The sequence below is a fragment of the Pogona vitticeps genome, chromosome 1, assembly GCF_051106095.1.
Source record: "Pogona vitticeps strain Pit_001003342236 chromosome 1, PviZW2.1, whole genome shotgun sequence".
Taxonomy (NCBI): domain Eukaryota; kingdom Metazoa; phylum Chordata; class Lepidosauria; order Squamata; family Agamidae; genus Pogona; species Pogona vitticeps.
Genome location: NC_135783.1, coordinates 341,155,943 through 341,168,181, shown reverse-complemented (window position 1 = coordinate 341,168,181; position 12,239 = coordinate 341,155,943). Strand labels below are relative to the sequence as shown.

Genomic DNA, 12,239 nt, shown 5'->3' with positions numbered 1-12,239 from the left:
TCCAGTAGTCTACACACTTGCCAAAAGTGCCATACAAAATTAAATTTTGATGGTCAAGAGTTAGTATGTAATGCAAACTAAGTATGGGTTTTTTTTCCAAGTGTTAGAGTGCAAAACAGTTCACCAGTTAAGTGGAAGACACAGTATAAGCAAAACATGGGTCTCTTCAAAGAATGTAAGGTTTTCTTGGAAATCTCAGAGCCTCTCTTTCACTGAAAACTAGCCAAATGCTAGGAAAGAAATGTGCAAGAATAGTCAGTGCCACCTTCTAACTAAAAAACATCTGAATATTGTCACCACTTGAGATTTAACTCTCAGCATTTATCAATTTCTCTGTAGTGAACAGGGTTATGTATAGGCAAGGGCTACTTATAGCCACATTACAATTTAATAAGGTTGTATCAACGAGTAGCCATTAGAAATATTCCATAAGTGAAGATTCCAAAACCAAATCCTTTATTTTCACAACTGTATAAATGTGCTCCAAGTATTTATATCCAAGACAGGTTTAAAAGAAATATGCTGTACAGCAAACCTAGATTAGTTTGCTGGTGAATGAACTCCTCTCATCTGTTTAGTTACAATACCAATCATGGTAAATACATTTGAGTTCAAAGGGTGCAGCACAATGTTTATAGCTTTTACAGCTCGTGCATACACGCTACGCTTCTGGTAAGAGATGCAGAAAGGTATGCACTGGAAACTGGGTTGATTAATTTTAAATAGCATCAATATCAATGTCCTCTTCCTTGTTGTTTGCAGACTTCACAGTTTCAACTTTAGGTACACTAGCTGTCTTGGAGTACACCACCTGTGGGAACAAACATTATTAATTAGCGTAATGTTGACCTTTCATATTCAAAGAATTTTTAAAAACCTGCACTTAGCTTTTCTTTCTTGAGTGGTCCTGTAAGAATTAGTCTATATAGATGACACGTACATATGGGACAGGAAGCCTGTCACATACCGGTAAAATGCTTCTCCATCAAAAAGGACTTGCACAGCTCCCACTTGTCTTTCAGAGAGCGTATGTCTGTTTGCTGTTCAATATCCTGCATTTACTGGTTTGTGTTATGTCAAGCTGATGTACTTTACATTTACACCCTCAATGCTCACATAAATTAGGACCATATTTCTTGTTAAGTTAAATATCTATATTCCATTTGAGTTGATTTTTAATCTTCAGCTTCTAGGAGCACCTATCTGACCAGTTGAGGTTTGTAAAAATTGGAAATCTTAACCACTGGTTTTTAATTTATGTTCAATACCTGAAGCATCTCAAAATAAAGACAAATGTTTGCTTGAACAGTTGAAGTTACCTACAATCTTACCTCAATATTTTCATCTTCATCCTCCTCTTCCTCATTCCCAGATGACTCCTCTTCTGCCTCCTTCAACCATTTAATGAATGGCTCTGCTTTGACACGAATTTCTTTGGCAAGCTCCTTAGAGACATATTTCTTTGAGGCCTAAAATGGAAGGCTGAAGTTATCAGTTGGTAGAAAAAGCAAGTCATCAGTTTGATAATGAACAAGCTAAAAGATGCTCTTTGCAGGCACAAAATTGCTCTAACGGTTCTTTTCAAAAGAGTATTTCCTTTATGCAACTTGGAAGCTAGCAGCTGTTTATGAATTGTTTCAGTTTCCAATACTTCAGATCAGAAGGCTCTACTATTGCCTTGGAATGTGCACTAGAAAGTTCACACAACACAAGTCTACATTTTCAGCTATTAGCAAGTTCTTTGCTACCTTTTTTATGAGGACCAACATAAAAAAGTTTATCCAGTTGCACTGAGCAAAAACCCTGCAACACCCCTGCAGAATCCAGAAACCGTAACACAAATGAGAAAAGCACTTAATCTGTAAGCTATTATTTTGGTATAATAATGACCTTTTCTGCCCAGCTCAAAATGACTTCCTCCTCTAGAAGGTCTGCATCATACATTTCTTTCAGGATATGTGGAATTTTGGAAATCAACTGAGACTGATGCATGGCTACCACACACTCTAAGCCATGAAGAAGGTATCTCTGAGCTTTCTTGTTGTTGTGGCAGAACTATGAAGTAAAAAGAAGAAATGTTAGAAGTGAAGCTCCTCAGCATCTATACCACACTCAAGTCACTACTTCTTTTTGGAGCCATTTGAAAACTCAGAACTTACACGCAAGAAATGACGCCTGTATTTCTTTATCTGTTCTCGTATCTTTTCGTCAAACAGAACTTCAGTCAATACTAGTGGACCCATAGCTTTAACATCCAGTCTTTCTGCTTCTGCTACAATATCTTTATCAGAAGACTCTATGACACCTTCTTCCTTCTTTTTCTGGAGAAAAGAGCAAATTTATTTTAAATCAAATGCTATCCTACACCTAGCCGATCGTCAGCACTGAATTCCTTAATAAAAACATTAGTTTACTTATCTGAAGTGCAACAACCAGTCTTGTACTGAAGTAATGCTGTAAGTAATACTGTTTTATCCTATATAAGTGATGCAAACAAGAGAACCGAAAAGGCCTAAAGTAAGTGTATTATTAATAAGCTTCTTACCTTAACAAAGTCAAATAGTATATTGACCCTTTCTTCCACAGTCCTTTCTAGGTCATCAGTTAGTGTGAGAACTTTAGCATGATCACTAATTTCATCCATTCTGCGCCTCTGGGCTTCTTCAGTTGTGTCCTCACCCCAGTCATCATCATCATCATCCTGAAATTACCACACCAAGAATTAATTTGCATACACCCGCCCAACACATTTCACCTTACTGGAAAGCAGTACGTTCGGCCACAAATGCAGTTATTTACCATCAGACTACGTATTTCTCACCTATTCAGATTTGGCCATATCTACTTACCGCTACATTTGGAGGACTAAGCTCTTCTGGTGGGGCCGACTGTGGCGGTGGTGTCTCAGTATTAGACACAGAACCATTCTCTTTATCCTTGCCTTTCCTATTCTTCTTGTCTTTCTCTTTCTTGCCTGTACCAGTCTCACTGCTCTCTGCAAACATTAACAAGTCTCCATTCAATAGCTGCTTTCATACAGATGTACATCTAAGCCTTTGCTAATTTTCAGTTTCAGCTGCAGTTAATACCTCTGAATATAGATCAAAGCTTCTGTCTCACTAAATCCACATCATTAGGTTGCCTTTAGACAACATCTACCTCACTCTTTAAAAATTATATCTTTCATTTTCTACACTAGAAACCCAATTTTTAGCTTAGTTAAATATCTTCTACTTTATTCAAGCATCTTTCTACAATTTCAGAGCTTAAATATTTATCAATTATCATGGCAATGCTTACAGCTTATTACTTTCACTTCAGAAATGTATCTTTAGTCAGCAAAAACACCACTCAGAAGTGGCCATTACTCACAAAAAGGGTGCACCTCATACTATGGCTTAAAACCTGTTCCAGAATCAAAACAGACTAAAAGTGAACAACTCTTTATCTAACCGCTTCTAGATTCAGTAGCAGTATTGGTTCAGGAGCCAATACCAAAATGCAGTTATCTACAACAGGATAGAGCACTCTTACCCAATCAACTCCAAATAACACAGTGAAAACTGAGCAACTGGGGAGGCTAAACTTCCAAAAAATCTAAAGGGCACAAACTTGGACCAGAGTGTATGTGTTTGCTTGGGAAGAACACTAGATGTTTAAAAGATGTTAGCGTCTATATAACAGATGACCTCACACACTGAAATCACTGGAATAGGGTAGACTATATTTACTGTAGCAAGCTTAAATTGAGGTAGACAATTAGGTTATCTGCCACAGAGTGTTGCTTGCATCAATTGGCCTTAAAACAGTTATTAAGTGCTTGCTATGTAACACAGATCAAACACCTATTGCAGCTTTTCTACCACTCCATGTACCATTTATGATAAAAATATTCACTTCTTATAGATCAGCATCAAAATCAGAAACAAATAAATTCACTTACCAGGTGGGTTTTTGAGGATGAACGTGCAGAGTTTATGGTTTGTGTCGAGCATGCCTCGATAGCCACAGGCTTTGCAAGAGTTGCCAATAGTTTGTTTCTTAGGATTGACATGCTGACGATAAAAAAAGAGAATACTGTAATCTTTTATGTTTGCTACTTTATTAATATTTATCTTAAAACTTTCCTTGTTTGTTTTGATAGTTTCACTGTGATTTCATTAACATATGTTAACTTTGTGAGCATTTCTAAAAACAATATTGCAGAATTAATGTTCATAACTGAATGTTGTTGACTCCCAACTTATAGCAACTCTTCTCAGTATTTTCTAGTTATACAGTACTCAGATGTGGCTTACACATATCATCTTCTTTTGAGGGACTGACTCAAGAGACCAGGTAATTAGCTAGGCAGGCAGGTTCTTCTGCAATGCACAGAAGAGAACTGAATTCCTAACCACCAAGTCCTCCAGTTTGGAGAGTCATCCAACCATAATTAACATTTCACAGACAACACATTGTTATAACTAGTCTATGCAAAACTCAATTCATTGTAATTCCACCCATGTCTACTTTAAAGAATCCCAGTGAACTGAGCAAAAGTTTTACTAACATGGCATGGCCTGTTCAAACACAAACTAAAATCATGAATTCTTGATGGAAAAGCTGCCTTTATACTAGTGTAAGCTTAGTTAAATATTTCATTCAAGACTGAAGGGTTCCCAATTACAAACACGTAAGTAACTCATGGATGTTATTCCTGTTTCCAATCCCTGTAACCCAGTCATAAGAACAGCATTATCTGCCTGAAATTAAAACAACTATGCATACCTAAAAATTCCACCTACCAGATCAGTTTCAGGATTCTCACATTCAGGACAGAGAACAAATTTTTTAATGAACCCATCCAACATGTCTTGTAGCTTATTCGCCTCATGAGATCCATTGACAATGTAACGGTCATTCTTAACATCAAACTGGGTCTGCGCTCCCAGCTCACACCCAAAATATTTGGTGGGATCTTTCAGGAGATAAAAAGTAGGCGTAAGATTTCACAATATACATTTCCACCACATATATCTGCATTTGCAACATAACATCTCAAAATAAGCCCTGATTTTGCCTGTGATGACTTCCCCTACAGTCACTGAACACTGCACAACCAATCCAGTATTGTCTTGTCATCTACAGGGCAGCACAGAATTAACTGTTATGTGCTATATCAGAATACTGAGCAAAGCTTGGTTGTCACAACATCACCTTGCACATACTGTTCTTCTCTTCTTGCCCTAAGATCTACTGCTTCATGATGCAAAAAACTGCCAAGACCCTTGCACTTCCTTGTTCAAGAGAAACAGCAGCTGAAAGATCAGTGTGTTTCTCTAAGAACATTGGTGACACCCAATTTTATCAGATACTGCAATGCTCTTATGGGTTGCCACACAAAGAGAGGCCAGCAAGACATCTACAAGAAACCAGGCCTTTGTCATTATGGCCCCATTCCTATGGAATAGGCTCCCAGTAGAGCTGTGCCCCGTTTCTTCCCTCCCAGTCTTTAAGATGATGCTCAAAATTAGGCTGTTTGAAGAAGCCTTTAAGGATATCCTCTTCTGATGTTTTGTATTATTTATGTCACCATCTGGTTTTGCTCAGTTTTATGATTAAATGTATTGGAATTTTTAAGAAGCTGACTATTTGTTCTATTTTCATGATGTTACGTTTTACCCTGTGATAGTATACCATTTTGTATCCCTTTGATGTAAACCACCCAGAGTAGCGCCCAGTACTAATCAGGCAACATTCAAGTCTATGAAATAAAGAAACAAACCAGAACTGGTCCTGAAGATTCTTCCCTGAAAGCCATGAGGTGGCAGTGTTTAAATAGACAACTGAAGTTGCAGGAAATGTATCTTTACAGTGATTTGTACTGACAGGAGAAAATCCATGAATATTATGCACTTACACGTAGGAGGCCGATTAAGCGCCTTTGCAACATCAACCATGTTGACTATAACTGTCTTTATCCCATTTCCTTTGCCCTCAACCTGAAAAAGAAATCTGATTAAATACATGTTCAGTAACTCAAAACATAATTTTTAAGTGTCTTCATTATAATCTACTCAATCTTAAGAAAATTTTATATTGAAGTAGTTACCTTAGCAATCAGACGGGGCATTTTGTAACGATAGAACTGGTCTGAAACGCTGCGGTTGACATTGACAGACATTTTGGCTTATTAGTAGCTTTATCAATAAGATGGAGAGATCTTTGATTACAACTTTTTGGTATCTTCTGTCTGGAGAAGACGTGATGACATAAACGACTGCAAGAGTTCTCGGTCTCTGACATGAAAAATTTTTCGCCACCGAGGCTGTGAGGTTCTTGCTTGTATGCTATATTTCCCCAATACAGGTACCAATGGCTGCGCAACAGCTCTGCAAGGTTAATGGAAAAAGAATGCTCAGTTGCAATACTGCTTTGTTATAATTAATGCAAAACCTATCATTTGCCAATACTGCTCAAAATGCAGTATAACTGTACTGCTGACTATACTGTATTATTTTAAGTTTTCATTTGTGGCAGCACCAGTGGTGATATACAAGAACACGTAGCATACTTACGTTTTGCTTTCTGAATCACACTATGGCCCAGTCTAACTGGTCACCATAAACGTTCAACCAAAATCACTCGCCAAAATCCTATTTCTTATGCCTGCAAATGCAAATCAAATGGTGCAACTTTTCAAAGCAACTTTCCTCAAGTTCTGAAACCAGCATAGATATATGTTCCCAGAACTGCACAACCCAGCACACAACAGATATTGTCTACACTGGCCTTTTAACTTGAGGCAATTCGCCCCCAAGCATTGTGCTACCTGTATTTAGTTCACTTACATAAAATCAGAATAAAACTTGGGCCATTACAATGTAAGAAGAGTCTTTCACCATTAGGCTATTGCGGGAATAGGCAAGGACAATTCTTGAAGTTCAATGTAGAAATTATTCAACATTACACTACGTTATGGGGTCACGAAGAGTCCGACATGACTGAACGACTAAACGAACACTATGTTTGATTGTTCTGTCCTGAACACTATAAGCTTCCTACAAGCAGAAACAATTATTGTCACAGACCATTTTCATTCCTGGGCACAGTAACAGCTTGCCAGCATTTCACTGCCTGACTAGTTATGCTATAACTAATAAACAGTTAATATTTTCAGTCACAGGTGTATTAGTTAATATTTAACACCCACCAGTTCTTTTTAGTTAAACAAGCAAGTCAAATAAACGCCATCTATGAAACCTCCGTTGGACTCTACTACACTTAAGGATGTCCTGATTACTGAATATGAGATTCATATTTTGGGAAGTTGAGTCAGGAGACCACAAAAAGAGATGAATTTAAAAGTGGTTTGATTTCTTTCAGTGACTTCGAATGAAGTCAATCACAACCTTGTAACATCTAATTTAACCATTAGATGGCAGGCATAAACTGCGTGATTCTGCTCAGACTCAGGGGCCCAAAGGCACCCTTCCTCAGAGAGGTCGTTTCAAGCATGGAACCCCCCCCCCAGCAAACCGTAGGACTTTTTAACACATGCCTGAATCAGTGAAGTCAAAGGCCAAATTTTCCCTTAAGAATTTTTATTTATTTATTTTGTACCCCGCCTATCTGGTCTTCCGAATACGGGAGGGGGGAAGGAACACAAGACATACGGAAAGCGGAATCAGCAAGACAATTAAGTTTGGGTGTCTTTACTTGCGAAATAATAAAGCCATCCACACACCACGAGACGGCACTTCCTCTCCCTGTGTGTCTTTTCGAAACCCTTCTCCTCGGCCCGGGGGGTCGGAATGACTCAGAAATGCAGCGCGTACAGCACTGAGCCAGCCCTAAATACGAGGCGGCAGCGGAGGGAGCAGAAGCACCAGCAGAGCGACGCGCAGGCGCCTCTCCTCCTCTCCCCCTCCCCGCGAGCGAAAGAGACAGCCGGCCCTCCCTCCCTCCGAGAGCCCCGAGCCGCCCTCCCCCGTCCCCACGCTGCGGGTTTAGGAACTGCGCCACAGAGAGTGCGGGCGGACGGACGGGCGAGAGGGTGCGCGCGCAGGCTGTTCCCTCGCTCTCCCTCTGCCCCCGCCGCGCGCGCGCGCGAGGAGCCCCCCTTCGCCCCTCCCTCCGCCCAGCATCACGAGGAAGGAGCCGCGGAAGAGCAGGCCGCCGCCATCTTGTGGAACAACCCGTGCCGGTGGGGGCGGGGAAGGAGGGAGGGAGAAAGGAACGGGACCCCCCCCACCCGCGCCCTTCGCTTCCCCCCCACATGCTCCCGTTTTAAAAAACAAATACCCTGCCTCTTTCGGAAGCTGTTCTCTCCCCCCATAAAGAGCAGAATACGTTGTTTTGAGCTACGGGAAAAGGAGCCAAAAAGTACCTCATTTTCCTCCTTAGGCGTCCCGGCGTGTCCAACCTCCGCCCCCTCAAGCCCATCTTCCTCCTCCCCCCCTTTGGGTATTTTTCTGAGGTGGGGAGAAATTTTTTAAGTACAAAAACCTGAGGAACTTCTGCCTAGAAACCTGCACTCCTTACGCAGAGCCCCCCCTCTTATCCCGCCCATCACTTCTCCCCCTTCGTATTGTTTAGGTTCTCGAAGAAACCCCACACCGCCATCTCATCTTTTCGGGGGGACCGGCTCGCCTCCCTCCATGCCGTGGGCCAGCACGGGCCACAGGAACCCCTCCCGCCGCGCCCCGTCGGTCCCACCGCCCCCTCCCTAGTTTTCTACTCACCGTTTTCGTCCAATACAGACATAAACCCAACGCTGCTCGCCCCGGGCTGTGACGAAGCCGAACTGGTGCGAGGAGAACGACGGTGAAGGAGAAGGGGTGTCCCCGAGCCCCTGGGCGCGTTGTGTGTGGGTATATCCGGTGATGGACGGCGGAGGAGGCGGACGCCGCAACCGCCAGGAGAGGGGAGGGGGGTCCGAGCGTCCTGAGGCGGGCGAGATCAGCGGGAGCAGCCGTGCCGGTTACTCTGCCGGGAGGGAAATACAGTCAGCTGGGGCAGCATTGTTAGCTGGGCGGGGACGCGCGCGGGTGGGGGGGGAGGAAGAGAAGGACGTTGGGAGCGCGCGTGCGCGCATATACACACACGGCGGAAACCTCCTAGAGCCACGGCATCAAAGCCAGTGCTTTTAAAAAAACAGGAAAAAGAAAGGGGGAGGGGGAGGCACGATAATGGCCGCCGAGCACTTACCTCTAGAATGTTCTCGCGCCGACTGAATAACACCGTCGCCAAGGCTGGGATCAATCAGCCGCCGGGGAGGCCCCGCCTGCCGCGACGCGGTATTGGCTCGATGCTGGGCTCCCGTCTCTCTCACTGGCTCTCGCGTCCTGTCAGTCATGATGCCCCGTGACCTCCCCTGGGTGTTCTGTTTCCCCACCCCCTCCGGCCGCGCCGCTCGAAGAAGTACCAGCGCCCAAAAGGACATCGCGTGGAAAAGGCGACCCCGAGTATCGCGAGAGTTGGGGCTGAGGGGAAGAATGAGTCAGTGCTTGTGTCTGAGGCGAAGCTGTAAATGGCCCCTCCTTTCAGTGCGGTGGTGAGGGCTTGAATGAAGTTAATAATATTTCCAGAGCTACTCCTTCAAATTTTTAAATAAATCATTATTTTAAATCATGTCTTTCTGTCACTATTTTATTCATCATAATGAAAAGAAAAACGCCTAAACACAGCCTTGCTGGAAGCCTCTCGTCACCCTTAGAATCCCTGCCAATTGTGTGATGTATTGACAGCACATAATTCGTTTTATTTGCATCTTGGACTCAGGGCTGAGCTACATCTGGCGTTTTCCCATCTGCTGGACCGAATGAGAATCTGTCTCATCACACAAAAAGAAGCTGTGCATAAGGGGCTGGTATTCCTGTGTGCCACCTATAGAAAGGACTGAAGTAAAGCCCCACTGCTCCTCCATGGGGTAGCAAGTGTCTCCATCAGTTTTATGATTGTTGTTAAGTCATGTCCACTCTTTGTGACCCCGTGGACCAGTGCACACCAGGCCCTTCTGTCTTCCACTGCCTCCTGGAGTTTGGTCAAATTCATCTTGGTAGCTTCGATGGCATCGTCCAACCATCTTGTCCTCTGTCATCCCCTTCTCTTCTTGCCTTCACTCTTCCCCAACATCAGACTTCCAGGGAGTCTTTTTCTTCTCAAGATCTGTCCTTCCAGTGAGCACTCAGGGTTGATTATCTTCAGATTTGCTAGATTTGTTCTTGCAGTCCAGATGACTCTCAAGAGCCTCCTCCAGCATCCATTCTTCGGCGGTCAGCCTTCATTATGTTCCAGCTCTCACTTCCATACAACACTACTGGAAAAACCATAGTTTTGACTATGTGGACCTTTGTTGGCAAGGTGATGTCTCTGCTTTTTAAGATGCTGTCTAGGTTTGTCATCGCTTTCCTCCCAAGAAGCTGGGAGGAAATTTCGGGGCTGCAGTCACCATCTGCAGTGATCATGGATCCCAAGAAACTAAAATCTGTCACTGCCTCCATATCTTCCCCTTCTATTTCCCAGGAGGTGATGGGGCCAGTGGCCATGATCTTAGTTTTTTTTATGTTGATCTTTGGACCATTTTTAGCACTCTCCTCTTTCACCCTCATTAAGAGGTTCTTTAATTCGTCCTCACTTTCTGCCATCAGAGTGGTATCATCTGCATATCGGAGGTTGTTGATATTTCTTCCGGCAGTCTTAATTTCGGTTTGGGATTCCTCCACTCCAGCCTTTTGCATGATGTATTCTGCATATAAGTTAAATAAGCAGGGAGACAATATACAGCCTTGACGTACTCCTTTCCCAATTTTGAACCAATCAGTTGTTCCATGACCAGTTCTAACTGTTGCTTCCTGTCCCACATAGAGATTTCTCAGGAGATAAGGTGGTGACAGACTCCCATTTCTTTAAGGACTTGCCATAGTTTGCTGTGGTCCACACAGTCAAAGACTTTTGCATAGTCAATGAAGAGAAGTAGATGCTTTTCTGGAAGTCTCTGACTTTCTCCATAACCCAGCACATGTTAGCAATTTGGTCTCTAGTTCCTCTGCCCCTTCGAAATCCAGCTTGTACTTCTGGGAGTTCTCGGTCCACATTCTGCTGAAGCCTACCTTGTAGGATTTGGAGCATAACCTTGCTAGCTTGTGAAATGATTGCAATTGTACGGTAGTTGGAGCATTCTTTGGCACTGCCTTTCTTTGGGATTGGGATGTAGACTGATCTTTTCCAATCCTCTGGCCACTGTTGAGTTTTCCAAACTTGCTGGCATATTGAATGTAGCACCTTAACAGCATCATCTTTCAAGATTTTAAATAGTTCAACTGGAATGCCATCACCTCCACTGGCCTTGTTGTTAGCCAGGCTTTCTAAGGCCCACTTGACTTCGCTCTCCAGGATGTCTGGCTCAAGGTCAGCAACTACATTGTCTGGGTTGTCCGGGATATCCAAATCTTTCTGATATAATTCCTCTGTGTATTCTTGCCACCTCTTCTTGACGTCTTCTGCTTCTGTTAGGTCCCTCCCATTTTTGTCTTTTATCATGTTCATCTTTGCGCAAAATGTTCCTCTAATATGTCCAATTTTCCTGAACAGATCTCTGGTCTTTCCTTTTCTGTTATCTTCCTCTATTTCTTTGCATTGTTCATTTAAGAAGGCCCTCTTGTCTCTCCTTGCTATTCTTTGGAAGTCTGAATTCAAGTTTCTGTAACTTTCCCTATCTCCCTTGCATTTTGCTTCCCTTCTCCTCTCTGCTATTTCTAAGGCCTCGTTGGACAGCCACTTTGCTTTCTTGCATTTCCTTTTCTTTGGGATGGTTTTGGTTGCTGCCTCCTGTACAATGTTACCAGCCTCCAGCCATAGTTCTTCAGGCACTCTTTAACATGATGGAGTAGCTGCTGGAAATGAGCTATGCGTAGAGGTGAATGTCCACCAAATCTAGTTCCTTAAATCTGTTCTTCACTTCCAATGTGTATTCATAAGGGATTTGGTTTAGATTATACCTGACTAGTCAGTGGTTTTTCCTACCTTCTTCAGTTTAAGCTTGAGCTTTGCTATAAGAAGCTGATGATCAGAGCCACAATCAGCTTCAGGTCTTGTTTTTGCTGACTGCATAGAGCTTCTCCATCTTTGGCTGCAGATAATATAATCAATCGGATTTCAGTATTGCCCATCTGGTGATGTCCATGTGTAGAGTTGCCCCTTGTGTTATTGGCAAAGAGTGTTTGTGATGACCAGCTTGTTCTCTTGACAAAACT

General features: G+C 42.8%; 1 protein-coding gene and 1 non-coding gene across 5 annotated transcripts; both read right to left on the bottom strand.

The window, feature by feature from the left end:
• Nucleotides 1-433: 433 nt before the first annotated feature.
• Nucleotides 434-9,334, bottom strand: EIF5 (eukaryotic translation initiation factor 5). Of its 4 annotated transcripts, XM_020808935.3 has the most exons (12): nucleotides 9,193-9,334; nucleotides 8,727-8,970; nucleotides 6,095-6,374; nucleotides 5,903-5,984; nucleotides 4,788-4,960; nucleotides 3,944-4,055; nucleotides 2,850-2,995; nucleotides 2,546-2,701; nucleotides 2,160-2,321; nucleotides 1,891-2,055; nucleotides 1,332-1,469; nucleotides 434-811 (listed from the first exon to the last, which is right to left on the bottom strand). In XM_020808935.3, exons 3-12 carry the CDS (start codon nucleotides 6,164-6,166, stop codon nucleotides 719-721), a joined length of 1,299 nt encoding a protein of 432 aa, XP_020664594.1. In that variant the 5' UTR covers nucleotides 6,167-6,374; nucleotides 8,727-8,970; nucleotides 9,193-9,334; the 3' UTR covers nucleotides 434-718. The 4 variants fall into 4 exon arrangements, with proteins under 4 accessions (XP_020664594.1, XP_072842806.1, XP_072842807.1 ...); XM_072986705.2 differs by lacking the exons at nucleotides 8,727-8,970; nucleotides 9,193-9,334 and adding an exon at nucleotides 7,702-7,899; XM_072986706.2 differs by lacking the exons at nucleotides 8,727-8,970; nucleotides 9,193-9,334 and adding an exon at nucleotides 7,730-7,873.
• LOC140703630 (small nucleolar RNA SNORA28) lies at nucleotides 3,663-3,787 on the bottom strand. The gene has a single exon (XR_012082932.1). It is a non-coding gene; the product is annotated as a small nucleolar RNA SNORA28 (small nucleolar RNA).
• Nucleotides 9,335-12,239: the final 2,905 nt, after the last annotated feature.

Bases quoted from the DNA above. Each gene is read 5' to 3' on its own strand.
- EIF5 (XM_020808935.3), bottom strand. From the start codon at position 6,166: ATGTCTGTCAATGTCAACCGCAGCGTTTCAGACCAGTTCTATCGTTAC. The intron at 2,322-2,545 runs GTAAGAAGCTTA...TCTTTTCTCCAG, and splicing joins TACTATTTGACTTTGTTAAG to AAAAAGAAGGAAGAAGGTGT. The intron at 1,470-1,890 runs GTCATTATTATA...CTTCCATTTTAG, and splicing joins TTTTGAGCTGGGCAGAAAAG to GCCTCAAAGAAATATGTCTC.